Source organism: Borostomias antarcticus (assembly GCF_949987555.1).
Source record: "Borostomias antarcticus genome assembly, chromosome: 17".
Taxonomy (NCBI): domain Eukaryota; kingdom Metazoa; phylum Chordata; class Actinopteri; order Stomiiformes; family Stomiidae; genus Borostomias; species Borostomias antarcticus.
The window spans coordinates 442,801-465,028 of record NC_140250.1 but is presented as its reverse complement, the minus strand read 5'-3'; the positions used below and the strand labels follow the sequence as shown (position 1 = coordinate 465,028).

At 47.3% G+C, this 22,228-nt stretch overlaps 1 protein-coding gene across 1 annotated transcript in view; it reads left to right on the top strand.

Moving 5' to 3' along the window:
- nwd2 (NACHT and WD repeat domain containing 2) overlaps nt 1-18,745 on the top strand; it is a gene marked incomplete at both ends in the record, with an annotated part of 65,342 nt that extends 46,597 nt beyond the window's left edge. Inside the window, one exon of the mRNA XM_084451915.1 lies at nt 14,849-18,745. Coding sequence (XP_084308041.1) covers nt 14,849-18,745 — 3,897 coding nt within the window. The remainder of the gene's footprint in view (nt 1-14,848) is intronic.
- Nucleotides 18,746-22,228: the final 3,483 nt, after the last annotated feature.

Sequence of the window (22,228 nt, the reverse complement as noted above, 5' to 3'; positions counted from 1 at the left end):
CTCGGGTAGGGGGGCGGACCAGCCGGTCCTGGACCCCCTGCATCTCCCTGCCAGACTGCTTGACCTGTGGGGGTGTTATGAAGTAGGCCCATGGCGTATGCTGCTTCTATCTCTAATCGGGGCATCTCATCTAGCCCTCCGGGCATGACCCCCTGGGTCTCATCCTGACCTCTGGGATACTGGACTGGCCTTAAGGGTCCTAGGGGCTGCCTGAACTGTTGATTCCCCAGGGGCTGGGAATTAGATATGGATGTGGAGTGTACTATATTCTCTATCGGTTGAGGGCTGTGGTACAGGGCGACGGGGTACGGTAAAACCTGGGGTACTACTTGCTGGAGGCTTTCCTCCCCTGGTGGTGGGGGCAGAAGACTAGGTAGGGGTACGGTCTGATCGTGGGGATGTTGGGGGCGTTCATCGTTGTCCGTCCAGAATGTCCCTCCTTCCATGTTCATCTAGTAACATAATATCAAAATTAGATGGCTGTTATCATTCATACACTGAAATATCCATCATATGGGTTAGTGGCTGCTTGTTTTAACAACGGCTAAGCCCTTCCATGGCTATATAAACATTATGGTTTTCATAGGGGTGGTTTTCGTAGGGGTCGTTTTCATAGGGGTTGTTTTCTGACAGTTGGTCTATTTGGTTCTCAGCTTCCCTCCTAACCTCTTGTAGTTCCGCCTGTACCACGAACTGCCCAATGGCTGCTTTTGATATTCGTTTTAACGCCAAGCTTGCTACTGGTACTACACAACATGCCGTAATTAGTATTATTAAAATAATACATGCCACCATAATCCCTATTCCTCTCAGGACTTTACTCCAGGAAAGGCTTTTGAGCCAATCCCACCATTCATTCGTTTTCGTGCTCCAATTGGAATTGATTACATGTTCCTCTCTCAGCAGTTTTAACTTAGATAGGACCATTGTGAGGTTCCCTCCTTCTCCTGAATGCATGGGTATTTCAACACAACATTCGTCACCAATTAATTGACAGACATTTTGATCTTCTGCTAAAAGTGTTTCTATGACAAACCTATTCTGCAGGGCCATAAGTGAGACGGCATGTAATTGCTCTTTTACGCCCTCGAGGGCCCGTATGGTGAAATTAATAAATCTTTGTTGGTTATACCATAAGTAATTGATCCACCTGCTATTGCGTGCAAGGTATTGTGCATTAATTATCTGTCCATACATGGGCACGGACCCTGCTATTTGCCCGGAGATTATCCATGCGTTACTTATTGCTAAATGATCGGTGGGCACGTTGTGCGGTTCCTGGTTCCAGGCAACGTATACCTTATCCTCTGCTTTCCCCTTTTGATCTATGTCCCTTTTCGCCCTCCCTCCAATTAAAGCTGATGCGGCTAGGATGGTCACTTTTCCTGTTAACATTGTAGGGGCACAGATTCCTGTCCACTGGCTTGGAAGGTGGGTTTGCAGATGTTCATCCTGCTCACATATCCAGAACATATCTGCTAGCGGGAGAGTCCCTTTAGAGTAGTCTGGGGTCGCGTACCGCCGAATTTTAGTATCTGTTAGTGCATAAATCACCCTTCCTCCATTTGCCACCAACTGTTGGCACTGAAATTTAGCTTTGCTTGTAGTGTTACATAATTTTATGTACTCCGTTTTGTTTGTTCCGTCCTTTTTTTTAAGATTTATCGTAGTGTTTATGCACTGCACTAGCCCTCCTGGATCATGTAACTCTGGACTGTTACGGGTGACTATTCTTTGCAATTTTGCTCCTCTTACTATGCAAAATGGAAATACCATGTTTGATGGAATGTCTATTATTGGTGGCAGTGGGAATTCGTCTGCTGGAGATGTTAAATTCAACCTTTCTGGGCACACTCGTTTATCTTCACTCCATCCTTTGTTGTTTAGTTTTGGGTTATGAGTACCTGCCAAAAACATAGCGCAGGGCGCGAAACACCTCCTTATCCATCGACAGTCCCCTATCTGGCTTCCCGGAATGGGCCTTATGCTGGGCAGCCGTTTGGCATTATAACAGGCTACACAGGTCTCGTTACTCACTTGTCTGGCGGAGAAGTTTAGCCACTGGTAGAACATATTGGCCCGCCATTGTGACGTTTTCAGTCTGTTGAACCTGTGTGGGATTGATCCTAACACATCCCTCTTCTTTCTACTGCCTGCTGAGACCAGTTTTATCATTCCTTCTGCCCTGTTTTTTATCATTATCCTTCCGGTTTTTGTATCCCTGCAGTGATTTTTCAAACAAATCACCCAGATTGTCGTCATCCCTGTCTCATCGCATCTGCTTTTTACTGAATTGCTATAGATTCTGGTTCTATTCATGTCCATGGTCAGTGCTTCCGTATGTGTGGAACGTTTAGCGTATATTAACTGTATTTCTTTCCCTAGTGTCAGCCTCCCTTCCCCTGCTGCTATAACTCCTGTGGCCAGAGCACACTTAGCTAATATGCCTGCTTCCTTCATTGAGTGGTTTTGTTTATAGGGTGGTTCTGAACGCAGGGCTTCATAGGCTTGTTGAGCTGGTCTTATCACTGTTTGGACATTCGGTTTTGTGGCATGATGCTGTCGGAGTGAGGTTATTACAAAAATTCCTGCTAGTAGAAAGGTTATTATTACTATCAATATTCCTAAACCACATACTACTTGGGCCTCAAAATTTAGGGCATCTCTCTCCTGAACTTGCTTCATGGTCTGCCTTTTCCTTGGACTAGGTTTGTGTCCTACTATTGCCCTCACTGGGGACAGTAATAGGAGTTCAACGACGTGAGGACCTTCGCCTAGCTGACCCTCTACTATCGGAATGGATGGGGCCGTTGGTTGTAATGTCTCTGCCTTCTTCACTCCTTCTTCTGGCTGCCCCCAGTCTCTGGGAGCGCCTGACCCCCTGCGGGGAGGCATCGCCGTCCCCATCGTGGTATCCTTTTTGTTCCTGCGGGGCGGTGTCACCTGCCCCCGACACCACAGGTGACGCTGCTCTTCTTCTATCTGCTTCAATAGTCCTGCCTGGGTCGTCTGCTCTGCAGCAGTGAGTGAGATGGAACCAGAACTTCTTACCGTCAACTTTTAGGGCTGTTCTGGTTGCAAGACGGACTTTAAATGGGCCTTCTCGTCTGGGCTCGTCCCACTTTCTCTTAAACACTTTCACGTACACCCAGTCTCCTGGAGTGATTTTCTGCAGGTTCTCTGGGATGTCTGCTTCTCTTGCTTCTGTGGCTCCTTTCACCTGTTGAAACACAGCTTTATGGATTTTTGTTAGGTGCAGTAGGTAGCTGTGCAGCTCCCTTTCCAATTTTTCGAGCGCCGGTCCTTCGACAGGACCTCGGACATGCGGTACGGGCATGGGGCGGCCGGTAAGCATTTCATGCGGGGTTAAATGCGTTATTCTGTTAGTAGACGTTCGCATACTCATTAGAGCAATCGGCAGAGCCTGTATCCAATTCATCCTACTGTCCTGCATTATCTTGGCTAATTTCGTTTTTAAAGTACCGTTCGCTCGTTCCACGCTTCCCTGACTCTGTGGGTGATAAACACATCCAAATCTCTGATTGATTCCTAGCATTTTGAACGCTATTTTGACTAAACTTGCCACAAAATGTGGGCCGTTATCAGAACTTATTGTGTCTGGGATGCCAAACCGAGGAAAAACCTCTCTGCATAGGAATTTTGCCACTGACCTAGCGTCTGGTCCAGTAGTGGCTATTGCCTCCACCCACCTGCTGAAACGACAGATTACCACCAGAATATACCTCATTCTTCCTATTCTCTGCGTCATGTCAATGTAATCTAAAAAAATATGTCGAAATGGCCCATCGGGGACCGGGATGTGTGCTATTGGTGCTGGAAGGACTTTTCTGACATTATATTTGGCGCAAATCTCACATTCTGTCAGCGTTTTGTCTACTGTGGCTGCCAAATATGGTGACCACCATACTTTTTGAAGCGTTTTGATAACCTCCCCCCTGGCGCAATGGGCGGCCCCATGCGCCTCCCTGATTGCAAAATGCAACAGTGCACTGGGCATTACAAAACGCCCCTGTAGGCTGCGCCAGAGCCCTGTCTGTGGGCCTGGTGCTGCATGAGGGAGAGCCCCTCTTTTGAGCCACATAGACTTTTCCTGTGGAGAAGCTTTGTCCTGGGCCTGTATAAGTGACGGTAAGGTTATCAGTGGCAGTAAATCTTCAGTTACTAGAAGCGGACCTATTATTGCATCATCACGTGTTGCGGCTCGTTTGGCTGCTTCATCAGCCCTATTGTTGCCTCTAGCTATGACTGTGTCAGCTTTTTGATGTGCTGAGCACTTAATGACAGCTAATGCAATAGGTAAAAGCATTGCTTCTAACAATTGGGATATAGCGTCACCGTGAGTGATGGCTGTGCCATCAGCTCTGAGAAATCCTCTTTGTTTCCATATACTTCCGTAAATATGGCACACTCCAAACGCATATTGTGAATCAGTAAACACATTGAGTTTTTTTCCTGCTCCTAGTCTACATGCAGCTGTCAAAGCTTTGATCTCAGCTAATTGAGCAGAGCATGGCTGTGCTAAATGTAAGCTTTGAATGACATGAAAAGATTCTTCATCCTCACTCAATTGCACCACACCATATCCAGCGTGATTTCCTTTCTCGTCGCGAAAACATGAACCATCTACAAATAGAGTGAGGTCAGCTGCGATTGGTTCGTTGTGTAGATCATCGCGTGCACGCATGAACGTATTGGTTGCTAAAACACAATCATGTGTCGTACCATCTGTTGGCAAAACCATTTTGGTGGCCGGGTTTACTGTTCCACACCGCTGGATAGTAAGTTCAGGTGCAGACAATATTACCTCATACCCCGTGCATCGGGCATGAGTTAAAACAAATCTCTGACTAGTGAGGAGAGCATGTAATTGGTGTGACGTATATAGTATTACCGGATACCCCATAGTGATTGATGCGGCTTTCTGAAATGCAAAGGAGGCTGCAGCTAAACCTTGATAGCACGGAGGCAGCCCTGCCTCAATATTATCGAGCTTAGTACTGTAATATGCGAGTGGTTGTTTTCCTGCTGGAGTGTTTTGCATTAATACAGCATTTGCATAGCCTGCCCTCTCCGCAACATACAGGTGAAATGGCTTAGTGTAATCCGGATTTCCTAAAGCAGGGCTTGTTTGTAGGTCGGCTTTTAGAGCCAAAAACGCCCCATCCGCTTCCTCAGTCCACTGAAGCTGACTTTTTTGGTCTAGTTGACCTGCAGCGCGTATGAGAGCTCGTAATGGTGCCGTCTTGGAGGCATAATCACAGATCCATGGTCGACTATATCCCGTCATGCCCAAAAATGATAGCATATTTCCAGTTGTGTGTGGTTTAGGGGCCTTCACTATGGCCTCTATCTGTGACTGAGCTATTTGTCTTTTGTCACCACATAACTGCCTCCCTAAATATTCTACACTGTTTTTACAGAATTGTAGCTTATCTTGGTTGACCTTGTGACCTCCTTCTGCTAGTCTGGTTAGTACTGTTATTGAGTCTGTCTCACACTGATCTTTAGTGGAACTGCAGATTAATAGGTCATCTACATACTGTAACACTGTACTTGAAACCTGTAAATCTCGTAAGTCCTGGGCCAGTACTCTATTAAATGCTGCAGGGCTGTCAGTGAATCCCTGCGGTAGTCTCGTGTACTGGTACTGCGAATTTCGAAATGTAAATGCAAAAAGATATTGTGACTCTTGATGTATGGGCACACTAAAAAACGCTGAGCATAGATCTATGACAGTGTACCATTTGGTTCCAGGAGGGATATTTGAGAGTAAGGTGTGAGGATCGGGAACGACCGGACTGGGGACCTCCACAATTGAGTTCACAGCCCTCAAATCATGTACCAATCGATAATCATTAGAGTGTGGCTTCTTTATTGGAAAAATGGGTGTATTACAAGGGCTCTGTGCTTTTACCAGAACTCCTGCGTTCACCAGGCCTTCAATTGTAGAAGTTATCCCTACGATGGCATGTTCTTTGAGCGGGTATTGCTTTTGATAGGGTAATCGCACTCCTTTTTTTATTTTGATGTGTATCGGTTGCGCTGACTTCACAAACCCTACATCTGTCTTGTGTCTCGACCATAAACACTGAGGCACCTGGGCCAATAAGTTGTGTTCTTCTGTGGTGAGCATTTGGCTTACTGGTGCACTAGCTGTAACTATGACTCGCTCTGCTATCCCTACATCATAAACTTTGGAGGATATTCTAAGGAATTGTGCATCCGGAGACACATGAATATGTTTGTTATGGGTCGACTGCCATTCTGGAATTTGCATCGCTGTTTTAACCATTGGACCTAACTCATGAGACTCATGTCCCTCTGTTATCATTAATGTAATGTGTGGGGTTGACCCCTGCACCTGAAACCATTCTCGGAGCTCGCTTGGGAGCGTCACTGCTGCGGCCGCCCCCTGTGGACCCACGTAAATGTCATTACTGATCACTGAATAGTGTTTTTTGTTGATTGTTTCTCGCCAGCAGGCATCATAGTCCTCATGAGTTTGTTCAGTGGTGTACAGGAGTGTGCAGTGAAGTGGTAGTTGTGGATCTTTGGCTCCTCCCACTTTCGTATGCACCCAGGGCGCCCATTCTAACCAGCGCAGTTGTAGCATTGACTCCTGTGGGGTCAACTGTAACCAGTAAACCACTGGTTGTGGGTTTATGTGTTTCGGTGTCGCGCTCCTAGGTGTGTCTCCGTGTTCCTGATGTGTCATAAGGGCCATCAGGCGTGTTGGTGAGTGTTCTGGGAACGAGACACGTAGGCCATCTGGTGTGCACATAATGCTGGCTTCTAGAGGGCATAAAATGTCTCTTCCTAATAGATTAACAGGAGTTTGAGCTGAATATAACAAAGGTGCCACGATTTCTTTACCTGCAATGATCATTGGGACCGGCTTAGTGAGGGGTATTATTTGTGTTTTCCCAGAGAAACCTACAGTTTTTATAGACGAGCTGGAGAGGGGCAAATTGCACCTGTGGCCGCCGATACATGAATATGTCGCCCCTGTGTCAATCATAAAAGTGTGTTCTTGGCCATGAATCAGGACAGGTAAGGTGGGCTCATCATGTGGCTTGGTAGAGATGATTGGTGACATTGTGTCCCCCTCGGATTTCTCTGGGCACCCCTATTCCCATTCTGCAGCAGGACCCATCCACGGGTTTGTTGGGCAGTTTCCCCTGACGTGACCCAATTTTTTGCATCCCCAGCACTCTTCTCCACGCCTTGGGGAGTTTTCAGCTAGGTTTGGTGTTGACTGAGCGTGTCTATATTGTTGCTGACGCTGGTCCTGATTTCTTTGTGCGTGTGGGTCTCGTGGTTGTTGCGGTTGGTGGCCTCCTGTATTATATTGAGTGAGAGGGCCTCCTCTCCATCCCCCGCGTCCTGGTTTATCTCCTTGTTGCATTGGTCTTCCTCGCCCCTGTATTGTGCGGTAAATATCTGCGCCGGAGATGTGCACGTGGATGGGGGGACAGGGTGCCACCTGAGTGGGTCCCTCTCGTGGTGGTGACTGGGACTGGTGCACAACTGGAGCCTGGGTCATTGGTCCCTCTGTGGTTTGGGCTGGCGTGATGGTTACCACCGGGGCCTGAGTTTTTACTTTGTCCTTCTTCTTGGTCAATTCTCCCAATTGCAGCTGTGTTAGTTTGTGAGTTAGCTGTTTGCTCAGTTCTTCTGCATCTCGTTTTTCTTTTCTGCAGATGTTCACATGATGGACGACATGTTCTGAGAATAGTGGCCATTCCATCTTCAACAAACCTACCACGCAATCCAATCTTTTCTGTATATCATTTGTCATGGCTTTTTTCACCATAAGTTTGAACAGGCTTTGAGTGGTGAGATTTATGTTCCAGGCACTTCCTGTCTCATCCCTCCACTTCCGTTGGAAATCATGCAGAAACTTGGATGGGCACTCATCATCTTTCAATTTCACTCCTTCCAGTCTGGAGGGGTCCATTTTTTCTGGATAATGCTTTCTGAGTTCCGCCCATATCATTGTGCGATGTCCTCCGAACCCCACCCCATTGTGGTGGGTTCCGGTTACTACACCTGGTATGCCTGCTCCTGTGAAGATTTCTTCGGTGGTCTGTGTCCCTGCGAGATGCATCAATAGAGCTTTTATGTCGCCTAATGCCAAAGTCAGTCCGGCCGTGCTTTCTTCCAATGTTAACACCCACTTATTAGCTCCATCTGTTAGGGCTGGTAATCTGGACGCGAGCCCGATCATATCCATGAACGCCCAGGGAATATATGATGCTGCTTGTCCCTGTCCCTTAACTACTAGTGGATAGATTGTCTCTGCTGAGCCGTGTGTGTGTGTGTCAGGATCATTCCTGCTTCGTGTCAATCGTCTTCCTTCATCTCTTTCCCAGCCCTGTCTGTTCTCTCCCCCCTTCTTTCTCCGGGGCTGGGTGGTCTCCAACTGTTCCTCTTCTTCTTCGGAATCCTGCTGCATCCTCTCATTTGGCTGCGTTGGTGTCATTGTACCTGTTAGTTTCACCGTCATTTTCCCCTGTGTGTCGGGGTGTAGCCCCGCCCCCTTATGACGATGTCGTGGGCCCCTGGCCGGACCCGGCCTGGGGCTGAACGGGCTAAGATTTCTGCTCAACTCTCCTATATGGTGTTCGGCTCGGTTTAGCTGTGCGGTGGTTTTCCGCACGGCTTCGGCCATTAACTCATTGAGTTGTTCATTGACTTGCTCCTCCTCTGTTTGTATCCTTTTTGGGCCTTCTGCATGACCCGGCTCCTGTGGAGAATCAGTCAGGTCATCTTGTCTCTGTGGCAGTGTGTGGTCTGTCTCATTCAGGACATCTCGTCTTGGTTCTCGCTGTGCCGGGACCGGTGGTTTGAACGCTACGCTGTGAACGGGACGGGTCAGAGGGGTCTTTGATGTAGACTGACCTTTCTTCTGATGTTGTTTTTCTATGAAGTGGTATCTTTGTCTGTCTTCATCCCCCTGTGACCCTTCGCCTTCAGATGTGTCATCATTGACTGCTATTTCAGCTGGTTTCGACTTTTGTGTTAGTTTCACTGGTGTTGATGGTGCCTCTAGTATTTTCAGAGTGAAGTCTCCTTTCATTGAACAGTTTACCTCCACCTCTTTTCCTTCCTCTACCTCTCCTTCTGTTAATGACGGGTAGATCCCTGCTTTGAATGGATTACGTTCACCTGAATATGGGGGCGGTTCAAAAGGCCATAAGGGCGCTGTGGGTTTTATCTCCTGACTCCCTATGTTATTGTCTTCTTTTATTTTTATTATGCCTTTGTTTATTGCTTCCTGCTTGGCTTGCTTCATGAACTTCTGTCTTTCTCTCTCTAGTCTAAACCACTGCAATACTTCCATTTCTTTTGTTCTCTTCCCTGTTCTTCTGTTGCTGGTGTCTTTGGCTTTATGATGTTTTATGTTCATTGCCATCTCGTCACAACATGCCATCATAAAGCTACCCTCTTTCGGCCATAATGGGTTCCTCGAGTGCCACTTTTCCATATACTTTAATATTTGTTTACTGTGTGTCGGGTGTTTTTTCACCACTATCTCTACTGCGGAGGGCCCTTTTTCATTCTCAATCCTTTTTTTCCTTTGGGCAGCCCCCATATCTCTTTATCCTGATTGACTACCTAGAGGCTTTGTGTTTCTCTGGGGATGTGTGTGTATATCGGTGTGAGGGTGTTTGCGTGCGTGTGTATGCGAGTGTGTGTGTATATGCTTATTGTAAGTATATCTGTGTGTGTGTTTGTTAATGTGGGGATAAACGTGTAAGGTTATGTGTGTGTGTGTGTGTGTCTGTGTGGGTGTGTGTTTGTGGAATGTAAGCGAGTATGTATGTGTGTGCGTGTGTGTCGTTCAGAGGGTTGTGTGTGTGCGTGTGTGTCTGTGTGGGTGTGTGTTTGTGTGTGTGTGTGTGTGTGTGTTTAGCCTTGTGAGTGCGGGGTGTGTGCGTGTGTGTGCGTGTGTATGGAAGGTGTGCGTGCGTGGGTGAGTGTGTGTATCGGGTGATGAGGGTTGTGTGTGTGTCTGTGTTTGTGTGGGTGTGTGTTTGTGTGTGTGTGTGTGTGGAAGTTGTGATGTGTGTGTGTCTGTGTGGGTGTGTGTGTGTGTGTGTGTGTGTGTGTGTGTGTGTGTGTGTGTGCGTGCGTATGTGTGTGTGTGTCTGTGTGGGTGTGTGTTTGTGGAATGTAAGCGAGTATGTATGTGTGTGCGTGTGTGTCTGTGTGGGTGTGTGTGTGTGTGTGTGTGTGTGCGTGCGTATGTGTGTGTGTGTCTGTGTGGGTGTGTGTGTGTGTGTGTGTGTGTGGGAGGTGTGCGTGCGTGTGTGTGTGTGTGGAAGGTGTGATGTGTGTGTGTGTCTGTGTGGGTGTGTGTGTGTGTGTGTGTGTATGTGTGCGTGCGTATGTGTGTGTGTGTCTGTGTGGGTGTGTGTCTGTGGAATGTAAGCGAGTATGTATGTGTGTGTGTGTGTGTCGTTCAGGCGTGCGTGTGGGGATTTAGGGTGTGTGCGTGTGTGTGTGTGTCTGTGTGGGTGTGTGTGTGTGTGTGTGTGTGTGTGTGTGCGTGCGTAAGTGTGTGTGTGTCTGTGTGGGTGTGTGTGTGTGTGTGTGTGTGTGTGCGTGCGTATGTGTGTGTGTGTCTGTGTGGGTGTGTGTGTGTGTGTGTGTGTGTGTGGGAGGTGTACGTGCGTGTGTGTGTGTGTGGAAGGTGTGATGTGTGTGTGTGTCTGTGTGTGTGTGTCTGTGTGGGTGTGTGTCTGTGGAATGTAAGCGAGTATGTATGTGTGTGTGTGTGTGTCGTTCAGGCGTGCGTGTGGGGATTTAGGGTGTGTCGTGTGTGTGTGTGTCTGTGTGGGTGTGTGTGTGTGTGTGTGTGTGTGTGTGCGTGCGTAAGTGTGTGTGTGTCTGTGTGGGTGTGTGTGTGTGTGTGTGTGTGTGTGCGTGCGTATGTGTGTGTGTGTCTGTGTGGGTGTGTGTGTGTGTGTGTGTGTGTGTGGGAGGTGTACGTGCGTGTGTGTGTGTGTGGAAGGTGTGATGTGTGTGTGTGTCTGTGTGTGTGTGTCTGTGTGGGTGTGTGTCTGTGGAATGTAAGCGAGTATGTATGTGTGTGTGTGTGTGTCGTTCAGGAAATGTGGTGTGTGTGTTTAGGCGCGTGCGTGTGGTGATTTAGGGTGTGTGCATGTGTGGCGTGTGTGTGTCTGTGTGGGTGTGTGTGTGTGTGTGTGTGTGTGTGCGTGCGTATGTGTGTGTGTGTCTGTGTGGGTGTGTGTGTGTGTGTGTGTGTGTGTGCGTATGTGTGTGTGTGTCTGTGTGGGTGTGTGTGTGTGTGTGTGTGTGTGTGTGTGGGAGGTGTACGTGCGTGTGTGTGTGTGTGGACTGTAAGCGTGTATGTGTGTGTGCGTGCGTGTGCGTGAGTGCGGTGTGTGTGATGGAGATGGAAGGCGCTCGTGCGTGTGTGGTGATTTATGGGTGGCTTAATGAGTGGTGTGTGTGTGTGTCGTGTGCTCTGGAGAACCTGTGTGTGTGCTGCGAAGCGTGTGTGTGTGTGGCGAGCTGACCTCGCCTGTATGAGTTTTTGAGGAGTGGGTCAGAGACAATTATCGCACAACACAGATCTTTTACTGTAACCTTACAGTAATATAATAACCAGAGCCCAAAACACTGCGATGATGCAAATGATGTGCCCACTCTCGAGTTTTATATAGCGCTCATAAGCCTGTTCTCGCTTATGGTGTCTATTGCTCGGCTTGTTAAACCGCCCTGCACCGGTTATTTTTGCTCGCTTAGTCTTATAAATCTTCCTCATTAAATCTAACGGGCCTCTGAGCTAGCCGGGCTATTCGCTCTGCCTCCCCTTATCAGCTCGCTTGAGTCTTGAGGCCCCTACGATCGTAAAATTACGGCCTCGCTGTCCTGAACTCAATTTTTAACACTTATTTAACAAACTACATTCAGTTTTAAATCATAGAACCACTCGCTATACTTTTTTAGGAAAAGAAAAATAACCCCCAACCCAAAATTATTCTATTCTCAACTCTCATACTATTTTACTCCGTCGGCATGCCTATTTACACTTATTTACAATTTTTTACTCTGATCAGATTTATTGCCCTCTCGGCCTCGCGCAGCCTCCTGTGAGCACACACACACAGGCCCCCGTCCGCGCGTACTGTAGGGCACGCAGGCCCTCACAAGCTACTTAAACCGGTAGCTTTTTCTATAAAAGTGTACAAACAGACACCAACAAGCTACTCAACCAGGTAACTTTTTCTATATAAGTGTACAACCAGACACTAACAAGATAAGTGTACAAACAAACACTACCAAAATAAGTGTACAACCAGACACTCTTTCTCTGATCAGATTTATTGCCCTCTCGGCCGCGCGCAGCCTCCTCTAAGAGCACACACACCGGCCCTCGTCAGCGCATACTGTAGGGCACACAGGCCCTTTACAAGCTACTCAAACTTTTTCTATCTTCGAAGTCAACAATGTACACTTTAATCTTTTAACCAAACGTCAGAGGAGGAATTTAAACCTAAGTAGGCTGATTTATTCCTCAAAAGTATCAATCGTACAAATCCACATATCTTGTACTATTTCAACTTATGACTCTGGCTTGTCAGAAGCGGTTAGTTTGTGCAATCATTCATTCATTTTATCCGCACCGAGGCTCATGCATTTCCTCTAAATCATGCAGTATGGTTAATGACAAACGATCACATAGGATACTGGGTGCCTTCAATGTTTTAATTTAATCAAAATTTGATAAACACAATTTAGAGTAACATTTTATTCTAGATTCTTTGAAGAGGGGCATTTAAGGTACCTGTTAGCCCGGGCGGATCTCGACCACGTCAAACACACGTACACAAATCAGCAGATTTTATAAACGGTTCTGCTTACCTCTGTAATTTAGGGCCCGTGTGTGTTTTGGCGTGGAAGGGTCCCCCCGGGTCTCCTCGGTGACCTTTTTGCCGTCCTCCTCCTGGCTGGCTCGCCAAATGTCGTGTAAAAATTATTTACTCTGTCTTGGGTCAAAATTCAAGAAAATAACTCTAAGTTCGGATTAGTTTCAGAGTCTCAAAATAACTTCAGAGTCCGACTTGAAAGAGGAAAAAGCTCGAGGCACCAAGTTTCCAAATGCGATAAAGACTTTATTGCTTTTTGTAAAAACAAGATAGCATAAAGACGGAGATTCCCCCGGGAAGATCACACCTTTTCTTTGTCTACATTAACCTTTTATAATCTTTTAACACCCCTTCCCCCACCCTTGACCACATCCCATTTTCCATACATCACAAACATTTCCACCAATCAAAATGATGTCTAGTTTTGCTGGCTCAGCAAATAATCTCATATCCTACCTTCCTTCCTGTCCCCCCCCCCCCCCCCCTCCCCCCCCTCCCCCCCCCCCTCCTCCTTCCTGGGTGTAACTGTCTGCTCATTTGAGAGAAAATAAGGCCCGGCCGGAATCCCCACTTCCCCCCCCCCCCCCTCTCTCCCAGCTTCCTGGGTGAAGGGCTCTGTCTGCTTTTTTAAGAGGAAAACTAGGGCTTTTCCGGCATCTCAACTACCCCCCCCCCCCCCCACAGGAAAAGGAGCAACTATTTTATGCAACCTCTGCATACTCATCACTATACTCTGGCTGCTAATGGCCAAGGCTCCTTGAAACCAAGCCAGGACTTTCAGCAGGAAGAAGAGAAAAAACATCCTGTATGCTCAGGCTGGGTGCATATTATGCTTTCCCGCGTTAACCTGATTCAGTGGGGATATTCCCTTCTCCACCCATCCGTTCCCGATGGCTACATCTGGTGGTGACTTTTTATACTACTATCCCTCAAGAGCAGATCAGCTTTTACAAGATTACAATATCATGACATGATTATATTGCAGGGGAGCTGAATCAATTTAAATCACTACACCCCCCTAGGGGGATCATTAAAGTATCTGTCTATCTCTATGTCCTAACAGGCTCTCACACCCCACAGCTCTGGCTGGGCTTACCGATGCGCGACACTCCGACACACACACACACACACACCCATCGCCAGACTGGGAGTAACCTCAAGGCAGCTTATCATTCGCACAAAATGTGTCAAATTATAGTTAATGATTCCAGGAATCACAGTTGGAGACCGTCATGATCTCTTGTATATAGATATATCTACGTATATATACGTACGTAGATGAACAAACAAAAGAAGCAACATTCATTCATAAAATCTCTTTCATATTGACCGTAATGTAATTTAAGAGCAGATCTCCATGTACATTAACATCTTTTCACTTATTTCACCTAACCACCTCAGATGTAAAAGAGAAAAAAAAGATCTTCTTAATACTCTGGAATGTTTGTATTTTCCTGTTGTTTCACTGTTTGCCCCGTGGCCCTGTGGAAGACTGTTTTGAATGTGCACTGCACTGAATCTTATGAATTATTTATCAGTTTAGTATCCAAGAGATTTGACTTGAGCTCTTTAAAAGTATGTAGCCCCGAGGGACAGGATAGCTGGTATCAAGCTCTCTCTCTCTCTCCGGTGCTGCGTTCCAAGCCTGGCATCATTATATCCCAGCTCTCACACTTGGAATAGCAATTTTTTACCACCTCTATTTCACTGTCTAGAGCATCATTTTGCTTGGCTTTTGTCTATTGTCTTGCACAGGGTAAAGATTACAATTCCCATAGCTAAGCTGGTTTGGTTTGCCCATTGAATTGTCTTTCATAAGAGACTCCCGTCCATGAAAACACAAAACCTCACCTTCTCTCTGTCTCTCTCTCTCGCACTCTCTCTCTCTCTCTCTCTCTCTCTCTCTCTCCCTCTCTCTCTCTTTCCAGGCCTACACGTGGCTCCAGACGGAGATGGGCCCAGAGACCGACCCGGTGGTCATCGTCCGCTTCATCGGCTCCTCCGAGTTCTCCACGGACCTGCGTACCCTCCTCCAGAGTATCTGCGAGCAGATCGCCATCAACTACCGCTGCCTCATCCACTTCCTGCCCAACAAGATCCAGGAAATGAGAGAGCTGCTGGTCAACCTCCTGGGGGAGTCCTCCTTCCACCGGCCCCTGGTCATCGTCCTGGACTCCCTGGAACAGCTCTCGGAGGCCGACGAGGCCCGGAAGCTCTGGTGGCTCCCTGTCCACCTCCCACGCACCGTCCGCATTGTGGTGTCCACCCTGCCCAACAAGCATGGCATCCTCCAGAAGCTGCGCAGCCTCATTCACGACGAGGGACGCTACGTGGAACTCGTCCAGAGAGACCGCAAGGCCTGCAGCCAGACCCTGAAGCAGCAGCTGCTCGGGGTCAAGAGAAAGGTCACCTCGGGTCAGCAGATCTACGTGAACGAAGCGCTGGCCAAGTGCACCCTGCCCATGTTCGTCAACCTCATCTACCGGGAGGTGGTGCACTGGAGGTCCCATAAAGATGTGGATGATAAGTCTCTCTGCTCCACGGTGCACGAGAGCATCGAGCATCTCTTCTACTCGGTGGAGAACAAGCTTGGCCAGAGGTTTGTCTTCAGGGCTCTCGGCTACATCACCATGGCCAAGGCGGGCCTGACTGAAGTGGAGCTGGAGGACATTCTCTCCTTGGATAATAGTGTTCTTAGCGACATCATGGTGAGCTCCAACCTAAAGAACCCACTGAGGATTTCATATGATCTAGTGGCAAGGCTCAAAGAGGAACTGGAGGGTTATCTGATAGAGAGGCAGGTCCGGAATGTGACCCTGATGGTGTGGGCTAACCGACATTTACACCTTATCGCCCAGAAGCTGTACCTAGGCAACGAGGAGGATGTCCACCAGATGCATAGCCTCCTGGCCGAGTACTTCCTGGGAGCGTGGTCCGGCGGCAGGAAGAAGATCTTCCACTGCGACAACAACCACTTCGCCTCCCTCAACATCTCGCACCACAAAAACCCCCACCACCAGCAGTCCCACGAGAAAGCCTCCTCTGACAAGTACTCTTACGACAGGCAGACGCCGGAGCAGCCCTGGGTGTTCCAATGTAACCTCTTGGAGCCGGACATCTTCTTTGTGAATCACAGGAAGATGACAGAGCTCCTCTACCACCTGACCAGGAGCGGCCGCACCGACGACCTCATGTTCGGCGTCATCATGAACTTCAGCTGGCTCTACACCATGATCAAAATAGGCCAGTTCGAAAAGGCCCTGACGGACATCGACCTAGCCTACAGCTACTCCCAAGAGAAAGAGCTCAAGTTCTTAGCCACCACACTGCGTAGCATCAAAGTCAAAGTGATGAAGAGCCCGGCGTCGTTGTCCGCGGAGCTGCAGCAGAGGCTCCTCCCCGTGGTCACCTCCCTCCCCAAGCTCCGACACCTCCTCCTGGAATGCGACAAGGACGGACCCAAATACTGCTCCATCGTGCCCCTCCACTCCTCCATGGACGTTACATACAGCCCGGAGAGGCTGCCGCTGTGCACCAGCTACATGCAGATAGTGGAGATCCTGCCCACCCTGGCCCCCAACATCGTGCTGGTGGCCCTGGAGGACGGGTCCGTCAGCACCTGGGATGTGGAGAGCCGGCAGCTCCTCCGGCAGATCGACACCGCCCGGTCGGTGGTGCTGGGCATCAGGCTAACCACAGATGAGAAGTATCTGGTAGTAGCCACCACCAAGAACACACTGCTCATCTACGACAATCACAAGTCTTGTTTATTGTCTGAGGTGGACATCAAGGGGTCCAAGCACTGCGGCATCACTGGAGGCGTGGCCTTTATCAATGGGTTCACCCTGTCCAGCCACCATGCGCTAGCTTGGCTGGAGGCCAGTAAAGATGTCAATGTCATTGACCTACTCTATGGTTGGCCCCTCTACCAGTTCCACTGCTGGTATGAGGTCACATGTGTCCAGTGCTCCCCAGATGGAATGTATGCCTTCTGCGGTCAGTACCTCAACACCACATCCATCTTCCATTTGGGGAACGGGGACAAGCTGGCCACGGTGACGTCCGAGTTTTCCGGCGGTTTCGTCAAGTCCATCTTAGTCCTGGACACCCTTTACCAGATGGTGATGATCGACAATGAAGGGAGTCTGTCGGTGTGGAACACCAAAGAGATCACCAATCCTCGCCTGATGGAAGACTACGACTGCAGGGGTGATGAGAGCGAAGTGGTGGGCATCGAGCTCTCCGAGGACCAGCGCTCCATCCTCATCTGCAAGGCCAGGAGCATCGAAGTCCTAGACACCAAGGTGTGGAAGATGGTGGAGAAGTTTAAGGCCAAGCGCAGCGAGCGTTTCGTGGCTGCCGTCCTCTCGAAGAATGGCCAGAGTATCGTGGCCTCCATGGAGAACACCTCGTCTATTTTTGTGTGGAGGAGAGACAGTGGGCAGTGCATGGCCAGCCTGATCGAGATCTCAGGGGCCATCGTCAAACTCATCAAATCCACCCACCATAACCTCCTCCTCTCTGTAGCCAGCAGTGGAGTGCTGTCAGTCTGGGACATAGACATCATCACCGCCATGTCCAACATTGACAAAACAGGCAAGAGGATCCAGAGCTTACAACTCTCTGGTAGGGAGGACTATGTGTTCACAATGGACGGCTCCGAGTCCATTCACAAGTGGAACTTCAGCACCGGCTTCATCGAGACGGTTTTTAAACATGAGGGCTTGGTGGAGAACTGTGTACTAACGTCCTCAGGCGACCTTATGGTAACGTCGGACGACAAGAGCAGCCAGTACATCTGGCAAACTGCCACGGGAGAAAATATCTTCCGTATAAACGGACAGAAGATATCCCAACTCCTCATCACCCACAATGACCAGTTTGTGGTGTCCCTCTGTGAGCAGAATGCCTCCAGAGTCTGGAGGCTTGCCACCGGCCACAAGGTGTGTAACATCTTGGTGACCCTTCAGAATGCACTGATAACCACCGCCAACACCTTCCTGGTTGGAACCACAAAAAACAAGCTTCTAGCCGTCAGCCTCTGGTCAGGCAGTGTCTCCAAGAAGTTTGTCTGTGACGATGGCATTACTATTGTCAACTTCAAGCTCATTCCCGACTGCCCGGATTTTGTGGTCTTCATCACATCCACAGAGACAGTGTTCATCTGGAGCGTAGCGGACGAGTCCGTCTGCAGGCGCGTCCAACTGCCTACCAACTTCTTGAAGAACCTGGAAGACTTTCAGATCTCGCCAAACGGGAAACTGGGCATTGTCTCCAAGGGAGATGAGAACATTAATGTATTGGACCTTCACAGTGGGAAGCTGAGGCTGGTCCATGCCGCGGGCATCATATGGAGACAGAGGCTTTCCAGAGATGGCCGGTACCTGGTCTACGTCTGCTTCCGGAACTGCGAGGAGGACGACGAAGCGGGCGTGGTGTCGAATCTGATCGTGATGCGCCTGGCGGACGGCAAGAGCATCGGCACCTGCTCGCTTTACAAGACGCCGACTTTCCTGTGCCTCTCCCAGCGGGCGCTCAACATCATCATCGGCTTCGAGGACGGCAGCATCGGGACCTACACCGTGGTGGACCGCGTGGACGCCGCGCTCAAAATCAAGATCGCCACCTCAAACAGCCGTCAGATCGTCAACAACGCGTCGCAGAAGGTGCGGCCCAAGTGCGGCAACCATGCCTTCAAGACCATCGCCGACTGCGTGTGGAGGGAGTCGACAGAGGTCTTCTCCAGAGACAGCCCCATCAACGTGTCCGATTCAGGCGAGGCAGAGACCACCACCCCCACTAAGAAGAGCGAACTGTTGCAGTGAGAGGGTGGAGGAGGGTGGTGGTGGGGAGGGGGAGGGTTTCTCTGGGGTTGCAGTTGACTCATGTTTACAGCCACCTGGTTCAGCTGCAGAGGTCAGCCCCCTGGGTAGTTTATGGGCCGACCGATTTAACGCTGCACTCAAGTCATGTGTTACTGACGACAATATCAATTTTGTTTTGGTTTTTCATACAATGACTGTTAGAAACAGAGCTGTTTGGAAAAAAGGAGATAGAGAAAAAACTGTTTATGAGGTCTATTTGGTTGCCATTATGTGTCCTTTTGCATTTGAAGAACAAGGTTGATATTCAAATGTCTCAGTTTAAACATTTCCAAAGCCATTCCAGTGAGCTTGACCACTCTTCCTTACACATACACGTTTGATTTATTTACACATTAAGCCATAATGTTGTTTGTAAGATGTGGATTTATGTTTGTTTTGATACCATCAATTAGTACTGTACAAAAAGGAAGAACTATATAAATATGTGTACATATCTCTTTTGGCTGCTGCAATTTGTGCAACTCCTTAAAAATGTTATGTTGTGCTTAATGCAATCAAAGTGAGTGCCTGGATTTTTAAATGTCTTTTTTTCTTTAGCAGACTACAGAGATTTATGAAGATGCAGGGACTTTATAAACATAGTATATATGGTTCGGGGGCTTGAAAGGTTACGCCTCACTACAGCTCCAGTAAGCGCAGTGAGGCACATTTCAGAAATGTATTCTGCTGTGTAGGCGGTTGTCAGAAGACTGAGAACATGTTTAAGCATCAGCCAGGGATAGTTTGTTACTGTAATGCAGACTTCAAATGTAACTTTTTAAGCACCATAACTGTACATACAGTAGAACCATATAGAGTACTAGTGTACCATTATGTTATACATGTAAATTATCAAAGAAGATAAAAGTATTGGAAGGTGAATTGCAGGATCTTTTGTTGACTGCAAAGATGGGTTTACGGTGTGATCTACTGTCTCCTTGTATTAAAGATGTGTACACAACTGGTCTAACTTTACCTGAATTTGCTCACCCTTGTATTTTCATCATCTTGGAGGGCAACACAATTATTGAGCATACTCTGTAGCATTTTACCACACGCATTGGCGCCTTAAAACATCTTGTTTTTAATGGTCAGAGGATTTCTTTTTGTTGTTTTTGAATGATCCGATTGTCCGCAATGAGTCCAGTGTCAGTACTACAGAACAATGATTATCATTATGTGGTTTTGAGAGCACTTTATGAATGCTTTTTGAAAGGTAAGGGTAACACTGGTAATCTTTATATTCTGGTGGCTTTGCCTTTTTAATCCCAAATCATCGCTGGATTATGGGATGTTGAGTTATATTGAAAGAAACAGTTTGGAAAGGATGATACCAACTATATTACCATACTATTATTTGTCAGATATTTTTGTCGATCAACTGTTTGAAGGGCTAGTGTATCTCTAATTGTATGTTTCCTCTGTTCAGCAGTTGAGACATTCGCCCGACAGTAACTAAAGACCTGTAGCAGTTTCAAGCTTTAAAATATTGAATTGCCCTGAAACAAACTTAATACGTTTCCAAATCTAGAATTATCATACAGTGTATTTGCCAAAGTTCCTATCTAAGTTCGAAGTTCCATTCAATCGACAATGAGTTGTTTTAAGGCTTGTGATGACATCATTACCACATTGTTTTAGTGTTATATTCAGTGAATTATGTTCAAACATAGTAGAGAAAAAAAAAGTACTATCTTTGCTAAGAAGTTTAAGTGAGTCCACTTATATATTGGAATGCCAGTTTAAGAGTATATTTGAATGTGATCATATGGAAGCCAGTATATGGTATTATTGTATGTTATGTAACTTGAATGACTTTTAATAACTTACATGTTTGCAACACATAGTTGGCATACTGGTGTTGAATGTTTCTACGGTATTCTTTGTATTGTCAGAACTGACTTACCTGTTTAGAGATTTATATTTTCATAAATGTTGTACTTACTTACCATTTTGTTACAGAGTTGTCTAACTGGAATTATTCTAACAGAAAAGAAACTTATGTCTGAAGCAATATGAAATAGTGTGTATGCATTGTTTGTATGGAACATTTTAGTGTAATAAAATGGTTCACTTTTGCCTCCACCTTCCTCGTGATTTTTGGTTTTGTCACAAGTTCTTACCAGTTCAAAATATGAATAATTGTACATGTCTCACCAGTTGAACATATGAAGAGGTTTATATGTCTCTCCAGTTTAAGAAGAAGTTTACTGTACATGTCTCGCCAGTTTAAGAAGTTTAAAGAAAAACTACATATATAAAAGGAGAAAAAGAAAAGAAAGAAAAAGGATGTTCATTAAATAATAATAATAATAATAATACAAAAAAGTGAATTATAAACAGTATATATAGAGAAAATCAGTATAGTGTTACATTAAAACAGGTCTAGCATTGCGACATGCAGTTACACATTCCCCTGATAGTTGTGCAGTAGCTCTCTCTTCCTCTTCTCTCTCTCATGAAAACACACTCACTCTCTCTTATTTCTTATGTCAAATATACAGCCTGTACTACACTCACAAACATACATGCACAAACACACACACACACAGAGCGTACGATGTTTTGATGGGGAGATAATTGCTCTGCCTGCTTGGTGCTCAGCCCCAGACCTGTGGTGAATAATTCCACTAGATGACAGTGTCATTATCATAAGACCATGGATATACACACATAAACACACACACACATTGGCAAACATATGCACACACACTCACACACAAGCTAAACAAATCCAGGATCTATGATTGGTTGATGATGCTTGTAGCTTTGGCCTACCGTTTGCCAGTGTGTGTGTGTCTCTGTGTGTGCGTGTGTCTGTGTGTGTGTGTGTGTGTGCGTGTGTGTGTCTGTGTGTGCCGTCTCCACGGAGACAGCAGCTCCAGAGTGTGGGTAAGCAGGTGGCCACGCCCTGCATTGTAATGATGGTGATCTCATGTCTTTCAGCTGTGCTGGTCTAACAGGGCCTGGCCTGTCCACCTGCCTCACACAACCATGCCTAATCACACCGCTTGTCAAACAGCAGGACTGGCTCAACCACTACACAGTGTGCGTGTGTGTGGGGGGGGGCGTGTGTGTGTGTCTGACACTTAAGTACAGTATGGCTTTAAGTCTTATTTACTCAGCCAAAAATAACAGGTTCATTGTTGACTGTATTGACACTTGAGTACAGAGGCCCTCTTGTCATTTCAGTCTTTTTCCACTCCTCTGTTTTACGACCTACCGTCAGCACTGGGTGGCCTATGAGTCATCCTCTCTCTCTCTCTCTCTCTCTCTCTCTCTCTCTCCCTCTCTCTCTCTCTACCTAGTACAGTAAGTACAGGAAGATTACACCAGCTCGGACTAAAAACATTTATCTGACTGTGGGCTGAAGTTTTAATAGAAGTGGTGCCCTCACCTACAGTAGCTGTCCAAAAGAAAATAAAACTCTACATCCTTGTAGAT